General features: G+C 39.4%; 1 protein-coding gene across 1 annotated transcript in view; it reads right to left on the bottom strand.

The window, feature by feature from the left end:
• Positions 1-14,613: 14,613 nt before the first annotated feature.
• Positions 14,614-15,921, bottom strand: part of LOC127770760 (uncharacterized) — a 37,730-nt gene continuing 36,422 nt past the window's right edge. The window contains exon 3 of the mRNA XM_052296566.1: positions 14,614-15,782. Within this exon, the coding sequence (XP_052152526.1) occupies positions 15,424-15,782 (359 nt within the window). The 3' untranslated portion in view covers positions 14,614-15,423. The remainder of the gene's footprint in view (positions 15,783-15,921) is intronic.

The following is a 15,921-nucleotide window of genomic DNA, read 5'->3' as shown; positions in this document are numbered from 1 at the left end:
TGTTTTTCCCGGCCATCACAGATAATAAGGGACAGTCACCAAAAATTCATTTTCTAGTAGTGATATAAGTGGAGGAGCCACTCACCTCATTCGCTAGTTTTAAGGGTGAGATCGGAAAGGCCCTTCACAATCCTACAACGTTCACTTGATAATGAAAATAATATCAATATTTATTTATCATTACTTTTGGGTGGGTCCATTAAGGATACTAATAACATAAAACCATTTTTCCATAGTAGCATGAAGCATCAGGTAATATGTGGATTCTCTATGTCGTACCCACTTTGCATTTGCCTAGTTTTTAGGGTTATAGTACATCAGCACAAGCTATAGGTGGCCACGGTTGTAATAACAGAGAGCGTAATAACAGGCTTTTAGATGCCTCTCGCCCTAAATTTTACATAGCGTTGTTGGCCACATGAATTGTAGGAGCAAATTCCAGTATTTCATTGGCATTAGCAGAGTCTATTGCGTGCCTTTTCTGTATTTTGCTAGCTGCTTTCGTTATTCTCGTGCTGGTCGCGGTCACATAGATAGAGGCAATACACGCACATGTGCTGTTGTACATACTTAAAAAAGAAGAATAGAACAAACTGTTAGAAGAAAGTGAGCCATTAAAAATGACCATTTGTTTATGGAGATATAATTCTATCAAAAGTAAAAATTATGAAAATAAAGAGATCATGTATTCATGTTTACTACCAGTCAATGTAAAAGTTGTTTGTCCTTTCCAAATTCATATGTGCCTGCTTTAATTCCCATTTTTCTTCTCTCATTATTCTGATTTTCTTTTGTTTCTCAGTTGTCTGTGCTGGACGAAGAAGCAATAATCAAGAGGATAAATGCAGAGAAGGAAAGACATATGGATTGATTGATTATGAAAACTTTTACCACGTAGCTGGTGGTGCGCTACACACTAGTGACTGTGTTCGGATATGGGAAGTTGGGAACTAAACTCTCCGCACGGAAAACGGAGCGATCTATTAGCACGTGATTAATTATGTACTTGCTAATTTTTTTTTTCAAAAATGGATTAATATGATTTTTTTAAGAAACTTTCGTATAGAAACTTTTTGCAAACAATACACCGTTTAGTAGTTTGAAAAACGTGTAAAAAACGCACCGTTTAGTAACATAGGATTGCAAACACAGCCTTAGCCACCTTAACAGTGAAGTCAAGCTACCACCTGATGGCACCTAACAGAGAGCAGTATGGCAGTGTGCACGCTGAACCATCTCCTCTGTCTCTGGATGCCCCATGCGGTAAGCCAGCAAGACCAAGCAAGAAGTCATATTCTTTTAAAGATATAGGCACCTTCATTTCCGACACCTCCCATGTACACACAACGGGAGTGTAGGATAGTTGTATCAATTCTTGTGCCCTAAAACACCCCTTGCAATATTGTCACACATCCCTGCATGCACAGAGAGTGGTGTGGCCAACCTGATCCAGATGTTAACGCTAGGTCATCATGTTTTATTGGCACCACATTTCTACCATTCTACTGGAGAACTATCGATATCTCACCTACTCACATTTGGATTTGTGCTACACCCACCAACAACACACACAGAGAATTTATAGTTTAACTTAGCAGCTCCATAACTAACAGAGAGTGTTTGGGAAAGAGGGATTAAACTTTAGTCCCTCTCACAAAAATTTTACTCTCTATGGGAGGGGCTTATGCTTTTGTGAGACGGCCTTCCCAAACACCACATAAGCCATCAAATAAATCAAAATATAACAAAAGACTTATCTGAGCAAAATAGACATTGTGCTAAGACAGGTCTGAAACATAAAAGCACACCTAGCCTGTTATTAGTATGTCACTCATAATGCGAGAAGTGTCCCTTGGTGATCGACTCAAAGATTCCAGCTCCAATTGCAAATGCATGTTGGTCCTCCTATTATTGCATCATAGACCAGGTGTATTCACCAATAGTACAAACGTGCATAACCTACAATATTGTTGTGACAAGGCTAAATAGACCAACAAAAGTAGTAATACCTATGAAAATATAAGGCCTCAAGTTTCAGCAACTTTTGTTTTTAAATTGTAGATTAAACGTGTCTTGTTTAAATATCAAACATTATGACTAGGTAGAGTATTCAACTTTACTAATGGAGTAAAATATACTAGCAGTCCTTAAACTAGTAATTAAGTGGATTTTATTTAGCAAGATTGCTCTAAAGATGCATACTTTTTTTAAAGTTTGTGGACCTGGATAAAACACACCTTCAAGTTTAAGTACCGCCCGTGTATTCTTATATTATTTAAACTAGCCAATTAGACTGTATTCGGCTGCATAACTAATTAAGCTAGACCACAAAGCAACTTAGTGAGAACAAAAACTCACATCAACTGCACTTCAATTGGGGAAGTACATCAAAATTGGAAGAGAAAACAATGCCTGACCTACACGGCCCCTCCTAGGGACCTCGTCGATAGTGTCAACGATGTGTGTCCTCAAACGACCCGATGGTAGGAAGGCACTCTGGCACACATTGCTGTTGTTGGTGGCTCACATGTGCGCAGCATATGGAAGAATGGATGCCGAAGTCCACCGATCAGGAACAGTAACCACTCTACACATTGCGGTGTTTGGATGCCCGGTGTGCCATGCAGAGAGATGCCTAGCTGAAATCATCAAAGCTGAAATGCCTCAATTTCCGATACCTTATATGCAGAATTGCCCAAGAGTCTAGGAGTCTATTTTGATCCCTGGCCTCCATTGCTTTTCTTGGCTCAAAAAAGCTAGCCCATCAGGGCATAGCAGAGAGTGCTTAAAATTTTTGTACAATTATCAGGCTTAAAATATCAATTTCTATAAAAGCGATATATATTGTCTTGGCAATGCCAAAGACATGCAAGATCAATATACTGATCTCGTTGGATGTGCCATTGGGAACTTCCCATTCTGCTACTTAGGAATTCCTATACATTATAGGAAGCTAAGTTACTCGGACTAGAAAGAAGTGCTAGAACGTTTCGAGAAACGGCTTGCTAGTTGGAAAGGTAAGCTTTTATCACTTGGGGGAGACTCACACTTATTTACTAGGTGACCCCCCCCCCCCCCAAATTGCTGTGAGAGTTTATTATAATAACAAAAAGTAAAAATAATGCCTAAGATAGATTAAACAACATAAACATAAGCTTGCATAAGTTGATGTGGTTTAATTTAAATAGTATATAAAATGACAATTCAAATGTAAAATTAATATGGTGTGGCTTTATGAGTGAACAAAACAAGAAATATAATTTAGACCATATATCTAAGGGCTAAAAAAAAGAGATGATAGGGCTTAATGAGAGAAGAAAAGTAGAGATTATTCGAACCCTAGATTAATCATCAAAGGATTAAAAATAATTGATGTGATATGGCTTAATGAGAGAAAATAGAGATAACATAAGCTATGTGAGGATGAACTATATATGGGATATTAAAAGAAATCATGGAGAGATATATTGAAATATTATGTAAAATTATATAGGATGATTTAACATGCTTGTATTTTAAATCACTAAAATCTAATAAATTACAAAATTATTGATAGTATAGCATGCTTGCATGATGCTTAGATATAATAATTGTTAGTGGATGATGATGTGATATCTTTGCAGCTTAAGCTTTAGTATTTAGTGGGTTATAACTTTATATTAAGCGTTGATTCCATGCTCAGGAGTCTTCCGATGTATATGATGACTTTCTTTGTAATACGTAAACAGGTGATAAAAAAATTGATTACTTTATGTCGAGATTTTATTGGCAAGGAGATGGTCATAAACGCAAGTACCGACTTGCTACTTGCAGGATAGGATATATTACACCGTCCTAAAGATCAAGGGGATTTGGTATGATTTGGCATGAAGTACATATTTCTTCTCAGCAAACGGCTATTTAAGTTGTTTACAAGTTACAACTGATGCAGTTTGGCAAAAATTGTTGCATAACAAGTACTTGTGTTCACAACCTTTCTCTCAAGTTCAGTGGAAGTTGTTGGATTCACACTTTTGGGCTAGTCCTATGAAGGCCAAACTAGAGTTTATTATGTTTGGCTTCTTCACTGTCAAGGATGGCACTCAAGTCCATTTTTGGGAAGATAAATGGTTGGGTAATGCAACTTTGCGTGAGAAATATCATTACCTTTACAATGTTGTACAACATAAACAAGCCAACATTTCAGATATCCTCCAAATGACCCTTTTAAATTTCACCTAGCGTGAGGATATTATTTGCTCTAAGTTAGTAGCGTGAAATCACATAGTGTTGTCTCCTGAGCAAGATGAGTTTAAAATGGAATCTAACTGATAATGGTAGGTTATTGGTTAAATCATATTATCTTACTTTAGTTCATATTGTTGTTCCTAATATTTTAAAAAAAATGAAAACTAAAAGCTCCTCTTAAGGGAAAGATTATGTTCTGTAGTATTTACGTCGTGGTGTTGTGTTAACAAAAACAAACTTGACCAAAAGGAATTGGAAATGGAACAAAACTTGTTTCTTTAATCATAAGGAAGAAACTAAAGATATTTGGACATCAATAATTATACTTCTGATTTTTGATTTTTGGTTAGTCCGATCGATTTGGTAACATAATAGAAAGAACAAGAAGGCCATTATGGTAATGTAATTCAGGAAGCCAAAAAAGGCTTTTGGACCATTTTTTTATCATGAAAAGTAATATCCTATATAAGTATAAAAGTTCATCCCATTAGGCATATATAGTAGTTAATATTATTTTTTTCTCTCATTAAACCGTATCACCTCAGATCAGTTTAGCCAATCTATGGATCAAATTATCTATCTCTTTCTCTTGTCTTTGTGAAGTCATATAACCTTAGTTTTGCCTTTGAATGGTTAATCATATTATCTCCCTTCTTTTCCATCTCTCATTTTGCCAAGTTTTGTTTTGAATTATCAATCTATATAATTTAAATTGTTATAAATCACATCATCTTAACTCTTTGAAGCATTTTTCAAATAGTAGGTCAAACATGAAAATTATATAAAGTGCATTTGAAAAATTATATTGTCTAGCTATTTTACATAATATTTATATTATTATAGTACAAAACTTCTACCTAACACACGAAAATTATATTGTCTAGCTATTTTACATAATATTTCTATTATTATAGTACAAAACTTCTACGCTAACACACGAAGTTTCATTTGCTTATTACATATTAATTAGCACTCAGCCCATTGAAATGTCTAGACTACTAACTTCACTCATACAAGAATGTTTGAGACAACGCTTATATCCCAGTCTTTTGAGCTAATCTTTCACAACCGGACCATAGGCCCAACCGGAGCCACAACTTTAGGTCCTGGTCCTAACACAACCCAAAAGACTACTCTGATGGGTAATGACTACCCCACCTTTTAAGTCGTGCTCCACCATCATCAATTACCGATGTGGGACTAAACCGAACAATCTCCCCCGTCACACATCGGGCCTGACAATCACCCCCGCCACATCAACCCATGTGACCCCGAAGACTTATTACATGGCCTCCCCACCATGTGACCCATGGAAATCATATCATTCCAGATTCCAAACCTAGACTCTAATACCACTTGTTAAAGTACGCAGCCTGGCCTACCAACCGTGGGCCACATTGAGCCTGCTCTATCACAGGCCCAACCAGAGCCACAACTTTAGATCCCAGGCTTACACAATCCAAAATACTAGTCTAATGGGTGACACCGTGTCCCATTCTCGTCCATCATGTAGTGTCCGCTGTGCTGGGGGACGCTCTTCTTTCATTGTAAAAGGTCAATCCATTGATGTAAACCAGTGTGCACGTACGTGACCTCGAACTTACTACATCATGATTTGATTCGTTGTTATGACTCCAACTCTGATTCTCATTCAAGATTTGCTTAAGAAACACTAAATAGGTGTACGTTTGTGAGATGTAACTTGCTGGTGCATTCAGTTTGATGTTGCAAATCGAAGACGTACTGCATGTAACTAGTATGAGCTCCTGCGTAATGCAGATGTAACTGTTTTATTGCTATAATGTTATTCATTAACGTTAATTCTGTACGGGCGCGAAGCTGAGTGCGATAGGTGGCAACGGAGAGTTGGAAGAGCCAAAGGGGAGGCAGAACTGCTCGCAGGAGTAAGTGGTGGCTTCGCGCCTCGTAGCAATTCGATGAATAGAGACTTTTTAGGGATGTTCGTTTATAAAGGATATAGAATAAGGCTGTGTTCTTCTTCCATTTCCCCAACCCACCTCTATCTTTTTCACGCGCATGCTTTTCAAACTGTTAAACGGTGTCATTTATAAAAAACTTTCTATATGAAAGTTGTTTTAAAAAATATATTAATCTATTTTTCAAAAAAAATTAGTTAATACTTAATTAATCATGTAATAAAATAAACTTCGTTTTGCGTGCCCGAGAGGAGGGGTTCCTATATTAGTTCAGTACGCGGTAGTAATTTGATTGATCTAATAGGAAAAAGAGTCCAATTTATATTTGCAATAGCTGCCGAATGTAATGGATATGGATACAGGCTTTTAATCCAGACCGTTAATGCGCCATTGTTTTCATGCAGTTTAATTATCGTTAATCTTCAGTTAAATAAATGAGATTTGTTTTAGTCCAGCAAAAAATAACTTAAGATACGATACCACGCGGTACTAAATAAATAGCCCAAACGACAAGGCTCTCTGCATCATGGGTATACAAGATACACATCATATATATAGCTCTATCATTTCACGAGAAATAGATAACCAGTAGAAATATAATGTTAAACTTTTGGGAACAAATGTAACAGGGCTGAGAGGTATCAGGAAACAAGAAAATTCGAGGCTCTTAGGTACAGGGTGGGTGACTCAAAGCTACGCTGGTATAGTAGTCTGGGTGGGAATCTCCTGCAAACCTCGAAGGATACCCTGCATGTGTGCGTGCAGGTGTTCTGCAGAGCAGTGCGTGCGAGCTGGACCAGGCGCTGGTGTTGCGCGGGCCATTGCTGCTCAATGACAATAATAACGGGTTCGACAAATAATTCTTGTCATTGGCTCGATCACACTTGGGCAAGGATGAGCAAAATAGTATCAGCTCATGCGTGTGTGTGTGTCCAGGGATTGTCTTGTGTTGTAACAAGGATTAAGGACCGACGAGCATGTGGACGGGAGATGGAAATTCAGGGACTTACACAGGCCAAGATTAAACAAACCATCACTTGGCAACAAGCCTCGTCGGGAAGTGCAGTTGATGGGTTCACCCAGTTTCATTGCTTACGCAAATATACATTTACCTTAAAAAAAAGAGAGTAAATTGCACTTTTATCTGCTTTTTATTATTAAAGTTTCACTTCGGGTCAGCATCTAGCTAATATTTTCACTTTAGATGAGGTAACCTTACAAAGTTGCACTTTGGACCACCCCAAGTTAATTGTCTAGCTGCATATACTCTCTCATCTTGAAAAGAATAGCCTACGTGTTCGTCGGAAAAATTATCGGTTTACGAGTGCTGATGTGCTTAAAGTCATTGGTGTACTCGAGAGAAGTTTTTAGAGTGATACAAAGTGAAGCAATGGCAAAGTAACAAATTCCATAGTAAAAAGATGGGTTAAAGGGTTGTTTGATAATAAAAGGTGGCCCTTAAAGCAATATTATAACAGTACATGTTTTTTTTCCATAAATCAGTACTGGTAAATGCCTCTAGAGAAGTTATTCATCATTATTGTTATTTTTTAGTACCAATTTTTCTAGCAAATTCAACCACCTCTTCAGGCTACTGAAAATTAGATGGCATTTTAATTCTAATGGCCCAAACAGAGTTGACAGGAACAACCATACCACACTATATATAAATGCAAGCCACCATTGGGAGAGCAAGTACTAGCCTCAGAACAAGCAACTTACAGGGGTGAATGATTGGACATGTGAAGAATTTAAAATTATGGTTGTTCATGCGTGAAAATCCAAGTAATCGTCAATTTAATTTCTTTTCTGAAACAAAAGTAGCTAGGCCTGAGAAGCATCGGGAGGTCACTCGACGCAAAGTTTCTTATTTGACGACCGAAGATTATCGAGATATTGAAAGGCATACGGGTTTTTAGGTGAAAGGCCGAGATAAACAGGGCAAGTTCCTTCAGATGCAGAGCGAGATTGATCTGACCAGCTGCTTCTTTGTACAATTGTACCAACCATCTTCGGCTCATATGCACTGATCTTATCCTTCAGTTCTGGACTTTGTATTTTCATTTCTTACTATGTTTTCATGTCAGGACAAATTGTCGATGTCTCATGCTCTATGCCAAAATTGTATTAAGTTCAAGCAGTTAAACCAGCACCAATCACTGGTACAATGCTATGGACAAGCAAATCAATGTCCATTTGCAGAGGGAAAAGAAATCATATCAGAGAGCACCTTCCTCTATCTTGTAATGCACCCAACTTCAGAAAGCACTAGAGTGCCAAGGGTCTATCCTTCTTGTTCTGCCAAGAATCTGACATTCCTATTGGTTCATCGATCGAGCACAAGTAGCAGGAATTCATTATTGCTTTCTTTCCTGAATACGCAACTTCAAAACTGAAGAAAAACAGAAATGAAAGGATAAAAAAGGAAATTAAGGCAGACACATATGATTTGAAGGAAAACTTTTACAGCGACAGGTAGTAAACATGAATACACAATTAATCTCTTTATTTCCACAATTTTAATTTTAAATAGAATTGCTCGACAAGAACATGGTCATGTCTTCTAGCTCATTTTCTTCTGACATGTTTGTGTGCTATATCTACATGAAAGAGATCCACCAGCACGACGACAACGAGGGCAACTCTCACCATAGCAAAGGCCTTGCAGATATGGGCAATTTAAATTACCAACAATGGCAAACTTTTCCTAAGGCTAGGTGGTATGGCACAATCAAGATACTTTCAGACCTCTAGGTTAGGTACTCAAGGTTTTCTCTCTACAGCAAGTTATTCCCAAGCAGTATATAATTTTTCACTTCTTATGGTTTTAAGTATTTTTCTCTCTATCACACGTTTACCGAAGTCATCACGTTATACTCTTTAAGCTTTTCCATTCATATATTTTCCTTGATGGAGCACAAAGATGCCATGAGATATATGTAGAGCTAGCTCGCTCAGAGTACCCTTTCAGTTCCCCACCACACAATTTTTATATTTCTGTAACATTGAATCATAATAATAAGTCTAGTTTGGGTGAGGTACATAGTGGTAGTTATTCACCTTAGACGATAAGACGACGTACTATCTATAGATAAAAATGATACTCCAATATGAATGGCATGACCGAGCTGCTGTGTACTCCAATTGGAAAGGCTTTTCAACGACACACGCTTTCTGTCGGGAAAGGTCTTTTCCGACAGAATATGTATTACAGGTTGCCTTCACCGATAGATGGATTGTTGTATTTAGGACATGGTGTAGTGTCAGCTATCTGCAGTCCTTTTCGGATGCAAAACTTATTGTTAGTATCCCACTAGTTGGCTGCTAGGAACGGGAGGCTTTGGAAGCTATTCTACTTGCAATTTGGAACATGTCTCGTAATGCTGCAACAACAAAGCTTTCAACAATGACAAAGCCAGCTTTCAAGAGTGACAAAGCCGACGGGAATGTCCTCGTGCGCAGCTCCTTTGGTAGCATAGATGTTTGAACCTCACTCACAAGCTCGTGTTCCTAGGCTAATGGTCTTCTTGTAATAAATTATTCACCAGTCCCACACGGGATTGAAAATTTTGAAACGAAACTTCCAAAATTTCGGTCATATTGGAAACCTACCACTCGTCCCCCCGCTCCCGCGGATATGATATTGCCGAACTTTTTAGATTTTTTTCAATTTTTTTGAATTTTGGCAATATTTTATTTAAATTGACTAAAATTTGTTCAGAATTTCGGACCGAAATTTCAGAAATTGCGATATATCGGCACCCTCCGGTAGAAACATCCTAACCGAAATATTCAACCCGGTCCCATATGCTCTCTTCCTGAACCCATGTAGTTCTCCGTCTTGTTATTAAAAACCCTCGTTTAATCAATAAAGTTCAGACTCGTAATTGCACCCACAGTAGTTTCCCTTAAAAAATATCAATAGTTGGGAAATGCATCATATGTCAGATCAAGTGCTGATATATATAGTCAATCTCATCAGAATGTAATGTGAACTGAGATATTTGGAGTTGGCTCAAAAGTCAAAACTAATATAGAACTCATATGAATTTTACGTGAAGTGACTAAGCTTGGTACTAGACTCTAGCTAGTTCTAAACTTGTACAATTGACTTATGGGCCCTAAGAATGGGAAAAAATATATTAGTGGCATATGAGGAATTTGTTATTTCTTATTAGTCCCACAGAACCATTTCATCTGTTAAGAATATAATGCCTAAACATCCACCATGTCCTGCCTGGTTTCCATCGAGCACATGCCATGCCATCAAGAAAAGCTCAACAACACATATTCACATGTTATAGAAGTAGCATATATAGGTATGTGCAGTTCTTAACCAGCTAGAATAAATATGAGTTGGGATGTGCTTCTATGCTCCGAAAAAAAAACTTGCACGAAAGTTAAAGCTAATCAGCGGCTGTGATTAGAAGCGAGATTAGCACTTAATTATCATTAGCGAGGGGTAATTAGATGCGAAATCTAACAAATAATAGAACTGTTCTAATTAAAAAAACAAAGAATAGAACTACAACCAACCACTCTGTAAGTAACGACGGCTGCAGTTAATGGGATCACATGTTTAGGTATACTATAGACATACCTCGTTCCATTGCTTATATACTCCTCGTCTGGATTTGAGAATACAACTATGTACGTTTATATTTATCAATATTCTCTATCCGGTAAAAAAAGAATTTTGTCCATCTTATTTCTTCAAAAATATAGGAGACTTTGTAATCCTCGGATAGTACTTCATTCCCAACTTATCAACTTTGTACTAGTTTATTCTGTCAAGTTCCCTTTTGTGCCATGACTTTACATTTGCTGCGTCTTTAATTTTTGTAAAAAAGTACCCCTTATATTATGACGCAACAGGAGTATGATTGTTTGTTTCCTTGTATTATACTAGTACTAAAAGTCTAATATGTGCTTGTTGGGACCCCACATACATGCACCCGTTATGTAATCCAGCTATCCTAATACTAATCCAAAAATTAAAAGAGACCTTTTGTTTCATCACAAGAAAATGCTAAACAAACGCATGGCTCAATTTTACATGTTTCATTCTACTACCTGCATCCAAAAATATAACGAATCATGAGTTTTTTTTTAGATATTGAGGTTAAGAGAAAGAGAAAATCCATAAAAAGGCCATTGACAAGCTCCCTAATCTCAGAAATGTCATCAACAAGCGCAACTTCTCGAAAATGCCATCGTACAAGCCAATTTATCCCAGAAATGCCATCACAACCGAACTGTTGTTAACTCCTCTCCGTTACGTTATATGAAAAGACAATCTTACCCCTAGGCAAACATTTGCTCATACATCATTCTGTATTGTTTGCTCATGCAACATTATTTTGCATTGATGCATATTTAAATTCATACATAATTATTTTGCTATCAATCAAATTATTCCAAAATTACATTCACAAATTTTGGCATCAAAATTATTTCAGAAATTTTGCTGTCTTCTCGCCGCTCGTTGCCTGAGAGGCTGCTGCCGACACGCCGCCGCCTAGAGCCGACGCGTCGTTGCCTGGGAGCCATGCGCCGCCACGCCGCGGCCTGGAGCGCCGCAACGCCACGGCCTAGGAGCGCCGCCTCGCCGCCTGGGAGCGCCGCGCCGCCGCCGGGGGCCCCCGCCGCCTAGGAGCACCACCGCACCGCGGCCTGGGAGCGCCGCATCGCCGCCTGGGAGCCCTGCGGTGCCACCTAAGAGCCACGCGCCGCCACCGGGGGCCCTCGCGCCGCCACGCCGCGGCCTGGAGCGCCACATCACCGCGGCCTAGGAGTGTCGCGCCGCCGCTAGGGGCCACCGTGCCGCCGCCTAGGAGCCGCACGCCGCCGCCGGGTCCCTCGCAGCCTGGGTGCGCCACCACGCCGCGGCCTGGGAGCGCCACGCCGCCACCTAGGTCCACCGCATCGCCCCGTTGCCCATAGGGTTAGGTTTAGAATTGTCTCTGATTTTCCCAATTTCTTTTCTTTTACTGGATTGAGATAGTATAATTTGGAGGACAATTTGGTCATTTTTGTAAAATTTTTTGATCTAACGGTGTGGACTAAACGGTACATTGACTGTGATGGCATTTCTGGGACAAATAGGCTTGTACGATGGTATTTTCAGGAAGTTGCGCTTGTCGATTGCATTTCTAGGGTTAGGGAGCTTGTCAATGGCATTTCATGGATTTTCTCTAAGAGAAAATACTACGATGTATCTTATTAAATGAGGAACATGTGGTGAGGGGGAGGGTGACTGGAGGTAAGATTGGCCAAAACACAAAGGAGGTGGTCAGGTGTCTAGAATGGGGAAAGATCGAGCGGAACCTATCAAATAAGTGGAAACACATGAAAACCAGACTTAAAAGTTTTGTAAGAAAAATTACTTGGAATATAGGCATGAACAACATTGTCATCAATTCTTAAGTCCAAACTCTAACCCCATTTAGGAGGAAAGTCTGCACTTGAGATTTGGTAAGAATGTAGTTTATGTCTATACCGATCATGTGCTTCCTCTATCCTCAAATATAAGGGATTTTGGTTAGATGTGACACATCCTAGTATAATAAATCTGGATGTGAAGCCTGTCCAATTCGTTATTTTAGAATACGTCACATCTAACCAAAATCCCTTATATTTAGGAACGGAGAGAGTAATTTTTTTAATGATTTTATAATACATTGAGATCCGTCTTTTATGGGTTTTCACCAAATATTCCCCTCTTTAGGACCCCTATGTTGCGACAAATTTCGAGTGCCAAGATCTCTTATATCTTTCACAAAATCTATACCTATACTAATCAGGTACTTTCTACGAGCTCTCACGTTAACCAAAAAATCGAACCGTTGATTAAGTGATTGATATTACCGTAACCGTAGGTTATAAATCCAATCCATGTGTAACTTTGTGGGTCATCTTTAAATCAATCTATTTTACACCACTTCACAAAGAGGAGACGAGGGAGATATTATGCGAGTGAAAAGATGGTTTCCGCCGTAACACGATTAGATATGTTTCAAGACGCGGGAATACATCCACAAAAATCGGCCACGCTTGACACAACGGAATCAATCGGGTCGAAGCTATAGGCACACGCAGCGGCCGGTGTTGGAAGACCCATGATCGATTTATCAGTAACCGGAAGTTCACGTCCATGCAGCCGCCAGGTAGCAGTTCTAGAGGCTTGATCATCCTTCATGCCATCAATCAGATCCAAACAAGTGCGCAAGAAGATTGGCCATCCAACGACCTCTTGGTGAGTCATGTATGTTAATTTATTAACTATTAGGATCAGAAAAATGATGTCTCAGTTAACGCCATTGATTTTTGATTAATCCACATGAATGTTCAATTCGTATCCTTGAGTCCTGCTGATTGCCTTGCTTTTAACGCCATTGATTTTTGATTAATCCACATGAATAGAATATTCGTATCCTTGAGTCCTGCTGATTGCCTTGCTTTTGATATGTGCTACGAAGGATTAGTTTGACGAAGGCTTGATCCAACCCAATATTAAACAAGGAGGTTAGTCTGTGTTTACAAAATAATACATGTATAATACACTCACATCATAAAGATAGATTAATCTATGGAAATCCAAATTAAATCGGAACGTGGAGATCAGGTTATACTAAATCTTTTCTTAAATTTTGATTTTGTTAGGGTACTTTTTATACGTACCTATCTATTTCTCAATCAGTTCAGGACATGAACAAATTTCATGACCTAATTCTTTTGATGCTTTCCAAGGCTCTGCTTGCATTCGCATACAAAGGATGAGGCACAAGTATATATGTAAATGATATTGTTTTTCTGATATTTTATCAATTAGACTTATTAATTTCTTTCACTATTATCACAATTTCATATACTAGGTTAACTATATATGCACCTACTCTTTTTACTGAACATCCTCGCATCATGGCCATCTTTAGCTGCAAATATTTATTTCAATTCTAGAGGGTAGGGGTTTGCATTAATTAATTATTACTTCATATAGACGATACTATAAAAAACATCAAATAGGTGTTGGCACTATAGGTACCGAAAGTGTTAAAACCGGCACTTGAAGGATTTTTCCCACCTCCGCGATCCGAAAACAAAAAAACCGACACCTTTAAGTGAGTTAACCAAGACTAAACCGGCATCTCCCGCGGGCAAATTTTTTCTGGTCTCTTTTTGCCTACAGGTGAGTTAACAAGACTAACTATCTATTTCTACTATTGACTAGGCTCCCTAAAATTTTAGAGCTAAAATAAATTTAATCCCATGTAGAATATAAAAACAGTTGAAATCCAGGGGAAAAATAATCACCTGCAATTGAATAGGTTAAAAGAAGAGTACGTGTTAGGTACAACCCATCTATTACAATTTATAAATACATAATTTAATTACTATAAGTTTACAGATTCATAATTAATGAATTTAAAAACAATAAATTGGACTCAGCTACAAGTACAACTTTATACTTATCAGTTCTCATTCCGAATGCGATAATTTAAAACATAGGAATAACAAAATTAGAACTACTAATCTAACGAACTGTTTAGTTCTTAAATACTTACAAAGTACTATACAAACTCTTTAGTTTTTTTCAGAATTTAATACATTACGATTTCAATATTAAGAATTACTCCCTCGGTTCCATTATATTATGGAATGGAGGGAGTATGACTTATTTTTTTATAAAATTTTTAAATGAAATAGATGGTCAAATGTTAGGTACGGAAAGCCACAACTATATTTAAAATTGGAAAAAGTACGAATTACCCCTTCTCCTGAACTATCGCGGTCGTCCGAATTACCCCCCTAAACCTAAAAACCGGATATTCTTGACCCCCAAGTATGTAAATTGGACGAATTACCCCCCTCAACCCAATCCGCGGTGGTTTTAGTTTACGTGGCGTACACGTGACAGTTCAGTCAGCATTCTATTTATTAAAAAATTATGGGACCCACTTATTATACTCATCCACTCTTCCTCTCCCTCTCTCTCTTTCTCTCTCTCTTCTGTCTCTCACTCTTCCTCTCTCTCACACAAACGGTAGGCCGCAGGTGGGGGACAGAGCATCGGCGGCGGCGGCGGCAAGCGGGGGACAGAGCGGCAGCGGCGGCGGCGGAGGCGGCGTGTCGCCGACGCGGTACGTGATGACCAGCTTCGGCAACTTCCAGCTCCTGGGCTGGGACAAGAGCTCGTTGGAGTGGATCACCTTCAGCTCGTTCCCGACGCACCAGTGCACCACGTACGGCTACTGCGACATCACGACGGGCGCCGCCGCCGCCGCCGCCACGTGCAAGTGCCTCGACGGCTTCGAGCCGGCGAGCGGCGGGGAGTGGAGCGCCGGCAGGTTCTCGTGGGGTTGCCGGCGGAAGGAGGCGCGCCCCGGCGCCGGCGGGGATGGTTTCTTGGCGCTGCCGCGGATGAAGGTGCCGGACAAGTTCTGGACGCTCGCCGGGAACATGACGTTCGACGAGTGCGCGGCGAGGTGCGCCATGAACTGCTCGTGCGAGGCGTACGCCCACCGCCCACGCCGACCTGAGCAGCAGCAGTGCCCGGGGGGATTTCACAAGCATATGCAGGTTGTTTCATTTGCTGTTGGTTCAAAAATGACCTGAAAACTGTCAAAGAGACAAAAAAAAAAATCAAACCAGTTTCGTATTGCATTTGTTCATAATACATCGCCATGTTTTGGTACAGGTAGCAGGGCAAGGGGAAATGTTGTGAAAATTGTTGTGCCAGTACTGGCCAGCGCTTTAG

The sequence above is a fragment of the Oryza glaberrima genome, chromosome 4 (genome assembly GCF_000147395.1).
Source record: "Oryza glaberrima chromosome 4, OglaRS2, whole genome shotgun sequence".
Classification (NCBI taxonomy): domain Eukaryota; kingdom Viridiplantae; phylum Streptophyta; class Magnoliopsida; order Poales; family Poaceae; genus Oryza; species Oryza glaberrima.
Note: the sequence above shows the minus strand (reverse complement) of the source record. Positions and strands in the feature narration are given on the sequence as shown.